Genomic DNA, 13,402 nt, shown 5'->3' on the forward strand with positions numbered 1-13,402 from the left:
AATTATCTGAGTGGACCCAATATAACAAAAGAGTCATGTAAGAGGGAAGCAGGGGTGTAAAAGCCAGAGAGAGAGATCTGAAGATGCTCCACTGGGGACTTTGAACACAAGCAGCTTCTGGGAGGTGGAAAACGCAAGGGAACAGACTTTCCTAGAGCCTCCTGGAGGAACACAGCCCTACTGACCCATTCTAGGCTGCTGACCCACAGAACGATAAGGTAATACATTTTTGTTGCCTTACCCCACTAAGTTTGCGATAATTTGCTATTGCATCAGTAGGAACCTAATAAAAATAACCAAGATGGTAAAGCTACTGTGGCTAGAAAAATTAAAATACACATTAACTTTGAGATGAACGTTTGCTTTTAAATGATGTCATTCTTTAAAAAAAACTATTCTATTATTTTATTTTATTCAAGTTTAAAAGTCAGAGCTGTAAAGAAGATAAACATGGATATGTTGACATCATAAAAACTTTCTTATAATTGCAAAAGTTTTTTTCCCCCTTTTACCTGGTGTCTGAAAAAAACCTAACATTCCTAGAACAAAATCATCAGGACAAGTTTTGGCTTTTGTCACAGATGTATGAATCTACTCTGACCTTGTAAAAAATGTTTTTTTCATAAGTCTCAACCTCTTATAATGGTAACCGGGAAGAAGATCAATAAAATCAACCAAGTGTGAAAATAAGGTCCATAGAACAGACTGAAACATCGATAGAGGGAATAATATATAATAGTATAAACAATCACAAGGAGATTAGATCTTGTGCATTATTTATATGTGAATCATGGAATGCTCTGGACTTTTACCCATTATATTCTGTGCTGTTTAATTTTCCTTGTCCTGAGGGGCATAAAGCTGGTCCTGACCAAAAGGTTGATTCTAGTAAAAGTTCTTTTCTACTGGGCAGAATATTATGCATAATTATGACAATTACATTAGACTTTCTCAAAGTATAAATAATCAGTTTCTGACTAAAAAAAATTCAACTATTCAAAAATAGTCTGAGTCTTTCTTATTACTGTCTTTTTGGAATGGACTACTAATTTAAATAAAAGAAAACCAAATAGTTGCTTTCCCACTAATAGTATCCACTGAGTTTAAAAAGCACGTACGCGCACACACACACACATATTTGCCACCTCACAATTTACTCAAAAGTGGGTAAAGTAAATAAATCCCTAAGTCAACAAAGACTAGTCCTCATTCTTCTTTTTCCTAAAACATGTATATTTACCCCAACATAATGCTATACTTACTTTCTTGCTTTCCTGCCATTCATGTATTGCAATTGAAATGTTTATGCTTAATGTGCTCTCACAGTTAGAAAATATTGAAACAGATATTCTTTCTCTTGCACAGGTATGACCCATTGAATCATTCACGGCACCTACAGCAGCATCACCTTTGAATACTATAGGCAAATAGAGCTGGGAAAAAAACAAACAAACAACAAACTAAACCAACCAACCAACAGCTAAGTCATGGTTATTTTTCATATTTGTTTGCTTGACAATGAGAAAGGGCTACAGACGGCCAGCGTGATTGATAAGGGTGAGCCAGAGGTTGTAGGCAAGCCACAGTGTCCATCATGGGATCCTTGATAGACCAGTTACGTCCATAACCAAGAAAATTATTAGACTGGTCAGAGAGGAGGTCAAATTTTTAAAGTAGCGGCTTCCTGTTAGACTTCTTTATTCTTCTAGTTTCTTGAGGTCATGGATCTTCCCACTCTCCTCCAAAAATGGGAGCCCTTGTTCTGCTGGATGCCCCCAAGAGTGTATGGCAGGGTCCTTTTATTGTTCTTAACAGTAAACTACTTTTTAAAAGCAAGCCAAAGACTTTCAGACTCAGAATTGAACTTTCTCCTCTGTGCAAAATTAATCAGCAATCTCATGTTTGGTTACAAAAGTGCTATAGTGGAGTTCTTATACTTACTACTAATTAGAACTTGCATTTTTACAGTATTATTCTATGTAGAATAGCCATAACAAGACATGAATCCTCTAAATTCTTCTAATAGCCCTTCTTAGCAGACTGTTCATATTTTTCTGTTTGTATCTCTGAACGGCTAACCTAACATTATGCCTTTAAGATTGCCATCTCAAATTATCTTAAAGTCACAATAATTGTTGGGCCATCATAAAGTTGGACTACATAACAATGTACTTATTTTGTTTTCCATATTTTGTTATGGTGTCAAGAAATGGGAGGGTAGATGTCAATGATGGTTGTCAGACAAAATATAGGACACTCAAGAAAATTTTAATTTCAGATAAACAATGGATAATTTTTTAGTATGTCACAAATATTGCATGGGAATAAATTATCCACTGTTTATCTGAAATTAAAATTTTACTGAGCATCTCCTATCTTTATTTCCTAAATCTGACAACCCAAATACTCTTGCTCTTGCAGGACACCTAATGAACCTAATCCTGGGTAGGCTTATTGCAAGGAGAAGGATGAGGGATGTTCAGTCTTATAATCTGAAGTGTCCGATTTACATCAGTGTCTAGATTTCAAATAACCACCTATGCTAAATCTAGTGATTTAGTTTTACTAATGATCAGAAACAAGGCTGAAATTTTTAGAAGCTTAGAATATAATGTAAAAAAAAAAAAAATAAGCCATGTCGTTTACCCCTTCACTAAAGGTTTGAGAAATCTCATCTTCCTGTGTAGTTTCTGAGGTAGGTGCACAAGTTCCTTACCTCCATCCTGGGTAAGGAATAGGACTATGGCCTTCGAAACTGAAGAGGACATTCTGATCTTCTGTCCAAAAGGTGTGTGCTCTGCGTGGTTTCCCGGAAGTGGGGATGAACTTGATGAATCACTACATGACGGGTGTTGGAATCAGTTACTGTTCTTGAGAATTCACAGCTTCTCTTCACTAAAATCCCGTGTAACTGTTAGTTCTTGATGTTTCTACGTTACAGCAGAGCAATACCTTTTAAATGCCAGGTAATGATGCAGTTTTTACTGGTCTATGTGAACTAACAAAAATAAGGGCAATGCAGTAAGTTTTTCATAAAGGTGAACATTTCCATTTCAGGACGAGCCCTTTATGCCTACAAATTATGTCCTTTTTATCTTTTAGAGTTAAAGTAGACTTTCCTTTATGAAATTATGGTGATATTGAATGTGAAGACTTTTTTAATGTCCTTATACAGGAAATTGGTTGGAAAACTTACGTCTCCCAAACTTTTCTAAGAATTGTACTTTTCTGTAAATCTAAAAGTATGGATATCATGTAGTATGTCTTTTCTGTCTGTTTCAGAGATATCACTTCATGTCTAACAATATTAAACAATTTTACTTCTGATTCATGTATCCCTATTTCGGGCTGTGGAAAGAGAATTAGACTCAGAAATATTCTAGGATGAAGATAACGTTGGCGGAAAAAGAATATTTCTATTCTCTTATAAACTTCAGAAAACGTTTTAGGTTTCTTCTTTCCTATGAGAAGATCTGGATTATGTGCCCTGATCTTTGGCACAGTGTCACTCAATATAATTTCAACATGGTTGTTTTGGTAAATCAGCAGTAACATATGCTTTCTGTAAATGTCAAACACAAAATGCAACACATTCAGCATTCTATAAACCATAGCAAACAACTCAGCATTCCAGACATTTGAAATGTCTATAATACAGCTTAGCTCACTCCCGTCAGAACAAAGAAATTACTATTTTTTTGCAATTCTTACGGCCAACATGGATTAGGAAAGCTCAAGAATATGTTCTTACTCCTTTCATAAAAAAGGGCTTTTGATACATATCTTGGAAAAAAGTCTTGTAATATTATGAATATACATGTTACAATTTCCAAGTTTTTTAAAACAGACTATTCAGACATGTACTGGCACTTTGCACAAATCCCATTTGATTGAATATTTTTAAATTCACTTTAATCCCCATACCATCCCTTCAAGGTGTACATTACTATGCATGATACAGAACAGCACAGAGAGGCTGAGTGTAAATTAAGAAGCTTAGAGAAAGTCACAGAGTGAATGAGTGATGCCGTCAAAGGCAGGGGTAAGTGCATCCAGTGTGTGCTCTTTTCACTGTATCAGCTGTGCAGTTCTATCTTCTGGTTGATTCTGAAAGTAGGAAAGGCTCTCATCTATTGCAGATTATCTAACCATGGGATAGACAAAATATATTCATGATCCTCATCAAGCGAATAAATGACACCTCGAAAGTACCCTTATGGAGCCTTGGTTTGGTGCAAGATTTTGATGGGGAGATACGATTCAAAAGCATTTAATGCACGAAGTTACTCCTGGCTCAGGATGACTAACCATAAGCCACCAGCTGTTTCACAGCATGCATTTCAATCTAACTTGACAGCCAATGAGCAATGAAAAAGAGAAAAATCACATCTGTGACCCAATTTTTGTTTAGTTACTAGTCATTTACATCATGCACAGAATTGGATGGAACCTAAGGAAGTAACCCTTGGTTACTTCAATTTTCTCACTTAACAATAAAAGCATCTGCTCTTGATTCATCTCATGGGAACATGATGAGGGTGAATGACTGACTCAGAAAATATGAGAAAGCACATAAACCACCCAACATAATGACTGGCAATGTTGTCCTAAATTTAAACAATAAATACATAAAAGATTCAGATCCAGAAACATCTCATAATTTCTGCTGGAATGTCCCATTCCTAATAGTGCTCAGCCGATGTCACATGGTTATGTCAATTGTTCATATAGCACCATAAACATCAAACTTGTTTGATGCTGCAGTTACACTGGTGGGATCCCAAAAAACAAAACAAAAAAATCTCCCAAACTGCGCTTTTCCTATTGTATGATTTAAATATTTGTACTGTTATTTTTATTGATGCATCTTTTTCGCTTCTATTTTTAATTTCTTAACCTCTCCAAAAAGTTTCTCTAAGGCAAGTCTTTAATGAAATGTCATGCTGTCTAGGAAAAGAGGGTGCTGGCTGCAATGAAGAGGATGGAGTGACGGAAGAGTGGATGATGAGTGTGTACACATGATTAATATAATTAACCGTTATTCACAGAGAACTCTCAAACAGAATTTTTAGTTTGATCCTCATAAACATCTTTTTAAATTGGTGTTATCTCCTCTTTTGCTTAGCTGAATCAATATAAGAAAAAGAAGACCTGTGCTTATGAAGGGAACTTGGAAGTCATGGTCTCCATTGAATGGATGGGGAATAAGGGACAGGCCTTGACTGAAGCACTAGTTGTCTCTCTCATTAGCTGTGGGATCTTGGGAAAGCGCCTCATAAATCATCTACCTTGTTGGTGGAGGATAACTGAGGTTTATTTTGTTATTTCTTCAAGGGTAACAAAAAGAGTCACTAGAGGAACCATGACATGGATTCCTCTTGATTTGAAGAGCTCTAAGAAACACTTCACGGCTCTCTCACATCAGTGAATCAGCTAAGCAGCCTGGCCTCCTCTACTCCGCACCTACACGTCAGCATCAAGAAGCAGCAACACGCTGATTTTAATAGAGCTTAACTCGGTAAGTGAATTATAACCTCTAATATGTATATGTATGTGTATGTGTATGCGTGTGTGTGTGTGTGTGTGTGTGTGTGCGCATCCCCAAGTATGTTAAAGTCTTAGCACTAGGGACAAAATAGCACAGGAATTTATTCTTGAGAAATAAGCAATTCATTGTAATGTGTCCCTGGCTGGAGCAGGTGTAGGAGTGTGACATTCCACAAAGCCATTATTTGGTTGACAGAAAACATTAAAACACAAGGAAGAAATATAAGTTTATTGCGAATGCTGGGACTGGCCCAGTGGCATAGTGGTTAAGTTTGTGCACTCTGCTTCAGTGGCCCGGGGTTCATGGGTTCGGATCCTGGGTGCAGACCTATACACTGCTCATCAAGCCATGCTATGGTGGCATCCCATACGCAAAATAGAGGAAGATTGGCACAGATGTTAGCTCAGGGCCAATCTTCCTCACCAAAAAAAAAAAAAAAAAAAAAGAAAGGTGGCAAATGCTGCAGATTCCCTTAAAGCAGTAATATTAATACATCAGGATTAAGAATGATGGTATTGGTCACCTTTTTTTTGTTGTTGTTCATAAGAACTCTGTTAGGACTCAGACATGTGCTCTCTTTGTAACTTATTCGTTACCTCACCTTACACATGCCCACGCCTGGAGCACTCACAAGGTGAAATATTCGCTGCCTCACCCAGGGATGACCCTGCATTGTTTGGAAGAAAAGTACAATACAAAGTCACACTTTGAATCCTTAGATTCAACGCCACCCCAGGGATTCCGGAGTAAAGCCATGGGCTCCTTTAGCATACCAATCAGCAGGGGCAAGGGAGGGCCAGCCTTCTCTGAAGGAGACCTCAGAGACATCTGTATCCCTGGAATTCTAAGAGAGCTCAGAAGTCTGGGCTTTATACCATCATCTGAAGGGCTGTGCATAGACAGGCAACGCTTAAGAAATACCCTTTGATGATTAGGAAAATATATGGCACTTCAAAATAGCCTGCTTTGTGGAAAAACAATCTGCCACCTTCCAAATTCTGAATATAGCTAGCGTTGAAATGAAACTGTCTGGATGAACTCTTGCAATAAGAGAGAGCTCATTTCATCCTGCCCTTGTCTGTCTGGCAACTGCTAACCATCCTTTAAAATGCAGCTCAGCAATCACCATGGTGTTATCACACTGTTTTCTATCTGTTTACATCTTTTGTTGCCCCAGAAAGGTAAGTAAAATTGGCGAAGGTGCCTGCCTTGTTGTTGGATGTCCACAGCTAGCTCAGTGCCTGACAGGCAGATGGTGCTAAGTAAATGCTTGTGGAATCATAGGGAAATGGTCAATGGGGCCACACACAACATAGGGGGGGCTCGCTGAAGGATGACCCATAAAACAGGAGAAAGAGTAGGAGGTAACTGAATGAGTCAGCCAAGGGTGTTTGGGCTTACACTTCAAGAAAAAGGCTAGGACGGGCTTCAGTTTGTACAGAACCTCCCCTTGAAGACTAAATTATTTTTTTCTGTAAATAATTTGCAAAAGTTATTAAAAAAGAAAACAGGTTTGCAAAGAATCTACTTTGTGGTTCTAACACAGAAGTTGCCCATACCACTAAAGATTTCCAGAGTTCACGGTACTTAGTAAAAAAAAAAAAAAAAAGCAAAAACAGGCCAACAGTAATCACTACAAAAGTTCAGTGTAAATAAAATAGACATGAGGGGTCATCTGGGATTTGTCTACATTTTACAAAGAAGAATGAAGAAAGAAGAACAACAAAGTCCCCCTGGGAGGGGCGGACCGTGCTTCTTTGAAATGAATTAGTTGAAAGCAAGTCTCTCTTGGGAGTCTAAAGTTCTATACGTGTGATTAACTCCTTCGAGGCATCTTTGAAATCCAAACGTGCTATCACAAATATAACAGTATATCATCATCTCTGCTTGCAATAGAGAGAGAGAAAAAAGCTACGGTCTCAGAAGAAGTAAATACAATCTATATTAACCTAAGACCTCACTTTTAGGGCCCCGTCATTCATGATCCCATATCACATTTCCGCAGCCAGATTGGCTCTACACCTCTGCCTTCAATCTCTGTAGGTTGCTCGGTAGTTTAGGGACCCAGCGACTAAATGAATGGCTTTGTGGTTTCGAAGATGACTGAACTTTAATGAACTGAAAGAGAGGCAGAGTGGAGGTCAGGAAAGACCAAGGCTGGAGGATTTTGTCCTAGCTTACAGGTCCTCCAACCATCCAGAGAAGAGAAGACGGCTGCAAAGATGCTGACAGAGCATGAAAAGAGACCCACACTTCCTCCCTTCACAATTGCTTCGAGCATCCCGCCCTCTTCCAGTTTATGAGGGCCTTCATCCAGTCCTTTAGACTGCACACGTGTCTCCTGCATCCAGTAACCAGCATCAGAAGACCAAAGCTTCCCCATCTATCCTCTGCAGATAAGGACGTACCATGTTTGCAGGAGAGAATTTCAAGCATGCTAAAGAATCCATTTCTGCGTAACTAACTTTCCCCAAGGAAAGAAGAAAAACACTGTCACATGGGATATATACAGTTAATAAAAACAACAGGAGAACTGCATGAAATTGTAGATATTTAAATGAGAATCCTATTTGAACTGGTATTAAAGAAAGTGTGGTTCAGTGGGGGTCAGGCAGACTTGCTTCCAGCCCTCTGATCTTGGTAAAGTCATTCAAAATCCCTGGGCCTTTGTTTTCCTAATGGCAGAGTTGGGCCAGACGTGGAGTATCTGAGAGGCCCAGTGAGCAGCCAGGGCTCCATCATCTTCCCCATTCACTAAGACAGTTCATCTCTTTAATATATTGAAGTTCAGAGGAACAAAAACAAAAAGCAAGACGATTTTAAAGGTCCCTGATAACTCTTTCATTCTTAGGACCAAAAGCTAAAAAAGCTTAAGAGTTACCATCTTAATTATATACCTATGATAGAACTAGGAAAAGATTAAAACTACCTATAATCTCTAGCCCTCTCCTCTTACCTCCCTTTTTTAATACCTAGGAATGAGCTGGCTAAAATATTTCCAAAGATTTCTGCGCAACTCCAGGGGGCACCATTCATATCAAAGACAACGTCAGTGGTGTTCCCTGGAGTGGGGCACTCAGTGGTCCTGAGGAGGATGCTTTTAGAGTGGAGAGAGCCGATGCTGGAATCTCATCTCTGCCATTTACTGGCTATATGACCCTTGGCAAGCTATTTAATCATCTCTCTGATCCTGTTTCCTTCTTTGTAAGATAGAGATCATAAATTGTATTTCCAAAGGCTGCTGTAAAAACTAAATGAGATAATATCTGCAATGAACCTGGCACAGGACACGATACCAACATCAACGTTAGTTCTCTAAAATCACAGAACCTATCACATCTCACAGCAGAGAAAACAGTTGTGTCTACGACTTGTGGCCCATACTATAGGGATAGATCAAAAGACATTGTGAAATTTGCAACAGATCTCATCTGCTGAAGATGGGGTAGGTGCCCCCCAAAATTAAAGGGGTCACTCAAGAATTACACAATTTTTAAGTCTCTGAATTGTAATAACTGGTAGAACGGAAGACTAATCAGCATGCTAATTAACTAGGATGTGTTGATAAATGGTTATCAAGGACAAGCAAGGGTTTAAAATGACAGGCTGCTCCCACTAAGGACATATGTGCTGCCAACAAATTACATTGTGTTTAATTCAAACATTTTTACCTTACTTAGGAATCAGGACCAGTCAATACTCAACTGCACTAAAGCTTTTGATTATTAAATTAAGAAGTTATTAACCTCTACCATAAAGCTATAACTTGAGAATTACAGATTCTCAAAATGATAGAACCGAAGGGGATTTTACATGTCATCTAGTCTAACCTCCACATGTTATACCAGGGTAAACTGAGGTCCAGGGAAAACAAGAGACACCAACGGTCACAAAGGCAGAGCCAATTCTGGCACTTGGTCTCACTAACTTATTCTTTTTCTTACTAGAGGAAATGAATCTGTAGCTTTACCCAATACACACACCGACAACTTAACATTGGCTATATGGATTCCTGCCTCAGCTCTGCATAATTTGGGGTTCGCAGGGCACTGGAAGACAGCTGAAGCACTGGGTCAGTGACTGACAGAAGCGGCTGGGTGGGACTGTGTGGGGAGGTCTGAGGATACTCAAGAAGGGAATGAAGAGCCTATAGAAAGGCTGTTAGGGATCTACCAGTCTGGGATTCGGGTGGTGGGAACTAGGGTCCAGTAAGCGGCCAACTACAGAATGATTCTCCACATCCAGGATGTAGCAGCATGACTAGCACATAGTAGGTACGTAGCACTTACTTGGTGTACGATTGGATGATGAACCAAGAGTGGATGAGCGAATGAAAGGACCTGTTCTGAGAGAAGAAATGAGAGCTTCACAGGCAACAGAGAAGAGGGACTGCCTTGCTTAGTCCCCTAGGAGAAGAGGAAGAGAAGAGCGACCACAGCCCCCCTAACCTCAGCAGGAAAGAGGTGGCTTGTTTCCCTTGCAAGGACAGTGGAGGGAGTCTGAGGCCCTCTTGCCTCTGCCTCACATTTCCATTCTGAGGAAATACAGTGGTTCCCACGGCACTGCTTCCACTTCAGGCCACTCTGCTCTCAGGATGGAACATAGAGAAGTGGAATGCTTGAGGGCAGTCTATCCCCAACGACATCACAAGTTTTAAACCCATAATGTCACATTATTTTTACAGCACACTCTGCTTAAGTGCTGGCCACGCAAGCTACTGACCATGCTGACACTGATGGGAAAATGTTTTACAGGAGGAACTTAAGGTCAAGAAACAAATCTGATTCTAGGACAGCAGAGAAAATTGTACCTAATGAAGAACGAGGGAAAGCTGGGATTTCCTGGCCGATTTCCCATTCACAGAAAACACAGCCACCTGGGGTCCTAAGCGTGGAGTGCTCTGACCTTCTGCCAAGTCTGTTAAGGCTGGACTTTCAAGGTAGGATTCATTTGAACAGCACTGGTGGCACAGACGTGATGGAAAGCTAGATCTCATTATATTTTCTAAACAGCAAGAGGTTAGCATTTGATATTCTGTTTCCTTGCAACATTTATGTCCAATAGTTTTCACTTTTGTACCAAAGGATGTGGCTAATGCACCACTCATCACTTCTTATATTTTTCTAGGACTAAATAGAGGAACTATAATAAAAGACTCTGCATCAATGCTTAAGAAAGACCTTTCAAGGTTCTTAAGATGTAAGAAACTTCCCATTTAAGAGGAACACTAACGCTTGAGTGGAGAACAACGAAGCATTGGACAGAGTCTTCTCCATACAATATCCAGCAGACTAATGGCAAAATTATAGCAGTCACAGAATAATGGATTCTGTTCCATGTTCATGTATATATCATGAAAGATATATACAGGCAAGGAGAAGATGTCATGTTTCTAATGTGACCTTCATTTGACATTTGATTAAGACAAAGTTGGTGCAGTTTTAAAAAATTCTTTCAAAACCAACAGAACAGATCAGAGAAAAGACCAGTGATATAAACACTCTTCCTCAACTCACAGAAAGATGGGAAAGGCTTTTATATTTTTAGCATAGTTTCAATTCCCTTAAAAGAAATGTGTGAAGCACCCTCTAAATGTTTCTCCTTAAGTTGCCAACGCTGGAACTCATCCTTCTGGCTGGCTTACAGCGCTCGTCCTGACTTGGCTCTGGAGGCCATTCAAGGAATAAACGTGAGACTAATTGCTGTTTGAAAGAAAGGGACTACATCTATAAGAATTTTCATATTAATATTTGTAAAATATCTTGAGAAATAGTAAGAAAAAGCAATCCAGAAAACAGTGTTCTGAAAGAAATCATAGAAATGGTGGTAAAGAAACCAAACGGAAAGGTTTTTCTAATCAAGGGACAGGTTTGTTCTCATAGTACAAACCATCTTTGCTAAGTGGCTCATTCTTCTAAAAAGACCAGCTTTTGGATGAGAGTGAAAATGTGTTTAGATTTAGCACTGTGTCTAGATTTAGCATACAGTGAACTCTCTGGAATGGTTTGCATGCTGTCTAACTCGGAGCATCTTGAGTCTTTTTTTTGGCTTTAATTCTGGTGCTGAATGCCTAACTTTTTAATATATAAGCGAGTGTATGGAAACAGGAGGACTAAAGCCACACAAATGCCCACTCACCTCCCATGATTTTCGACTGGCAGTTAATGAATTCGGGCTTCCTGTCCGTGAGGTACCTCTGGCAGGTGTGGTGGAGGATCTGGAAGAAGGTGCATTTTTCTGAGGCTGTGCTGGCTACCCACTGGTCAAAAGCATTTTCAAACAACAAATCAAACTCTGCGGAATCCTAGAAAAGACAGTGAAATAACTACTGATTTCAATCCATAAAAACTGCCGCTTCCAGCCAACCCGCAACAGAAGACTCATAAAGGCTAAAACATCTTTCCAAAACTTTGGTCTTAGCCATAAGGCTCATCTTTTTTAGCACCCAAGTGCATGGGGAGTACACCTTCCTCTGTTTATCAAGCAAACTCCAAATCTTATAGTATTTACAGATGTCGCTAGGAAGCTGGTGTCACAGAAGTCCCTACAGCCTACTACATGTGGACTTGTGTCAGAATTCAGACAACGTATTGCCTTTCCAGTTATTTGGAAAAAGATTCCTTCAGGCCTCAGCACTGAACCATATTATTCTTGCCCCTAACCTTTGGTAGGAAAAGATTCCCCCTTATTATCTTAGCATCGTTACAATTTACATTTTATCTTTCCTCATTATTGATGTTTCGTACAGTGAGTGTGTGTGAGCAAAAGACAATGTGCTTTGAATAAATAATGCTACCATAAATGTTCTCACATTAAACCCATTAGAATCCTAATATATAATTTTTAATGTGCCATTCATTTATGATTATTATCTTCTTTTTGGTAAATAAATCTCCTCATTGGTGGCATTAGGAGATAAACAAAGCTTTGATGAACATGGTGTATCATATTGATGACCATGGATGTGATCTCTGAACTCTGTTCTTTGTACTTTGCTGATACACTTATTACGGGGGAGGCGGGGGGTAGCATTTCCTCAATACGCATCCCCTTAGGTTCCTGCATCAAACATGATGAAAAGATTTATAATTCCCCATAGGAAGGACGGAAGGACACAGAAATCACCTTAGTCACATAACTGAAATAGAGAAACAGCTTTGTTAAAAATGACACAGAGAACCACCACCACCTCCAAGGTCAATGAGAAAGACATCGTGTAAAGAGAACGCTGCGTTCAACACTGGGCAGGTCACTTACCCGATTAGGATCGATGCCGTTAACCTGGCGGAGCTGCTCAAGCATCCACTGTGATCTCCGCACGAACGACGTGGAGCCTTCAAACTGTTTGACCTTCGTGATGGACGCCTGTGTGGGTTTCTTGTTTGTCACTGTCAACAAAAGACCACACAGATTAGTGGGTGTGCAGGTGGGTTTGTTTCCCTGTTCAGTGGTGTTTCTCTCTTACACCTATGTGTATATGCACAATGAGAGAGAGAGAGAGAGAGAAGAAAAAGAAAATGTATGTATATAGAGAGAGAATGAATATGTATGCCTTCGATGAGGGGTGAATCTAAAAGAAAAATATAATCCCCATCTCAAGTCGTTACAATCTAATTATAATTGTGAGGGCTGCTTCATTTATATCTTCATCCATTCAGACTGAACGCAACTTCAGTGAATGACACTAAGCACCTTTAATGGAGGCTACAAGTGCACAGTGACCCACTGCAGGGCAAGAAATACACAGCTGACAGGCATCAGGTAGGGTCCTCGGGAAAGGCTGGATTTTAAAGGAAGCGGAGGTTACTGGCTCCCCTCGGGAAGTGCAATGCATATTTCTAATTTCACAGTCAA

At 39.6% G+C, this 13,402-nt stretch overlaps 1 protein-coding gene across 6 annotated transcripts in view; it reads right to left on the minus strand.

The window, feature by feature from the left end:
* Nucleotides 1-13,402, minus strand: part of STXBP6 (syntaxin binding protein 6) — a 231,096-nt gene that overhangs the window by 36,984 nt on the left and 180,710 nt on the right. For all 6 annotated transcript variants that reach the window (XM_023623338.2, XM_070273896.1, XM_070273885.1 and 3 more), the window contains 2 exons: nucleotides 12,806-12,936; nucleotides 11,687-11,852 (listed from right to left, as the gene is read on the minus strand). In XM_023623338.2, the coding sequence (XP_023479106.1) occupies nucleotides 11,687-11,852; nucleotides 12,806-12,936 (297 nt within the window). The remainder of the gene's footprint in view (nucleotides 1-11,686; nucleotides 11,853-12,805; nucleotides 12,937-13,402) is intronic.

Source organism: Equus caballus, chromosome 1, assembly GCF_041296265.1.
Source record: "Equus caballus isolate H_3958 breed thoroughbred chromosome 1, TB-T2T, whole genome shotgun sequence".
NCBI classification, from domain to species: Eukaryota; Metazoa; Chordata; class Mammalia; order Perissodactyla; family Equidae; genus Equus; species Equus caballus.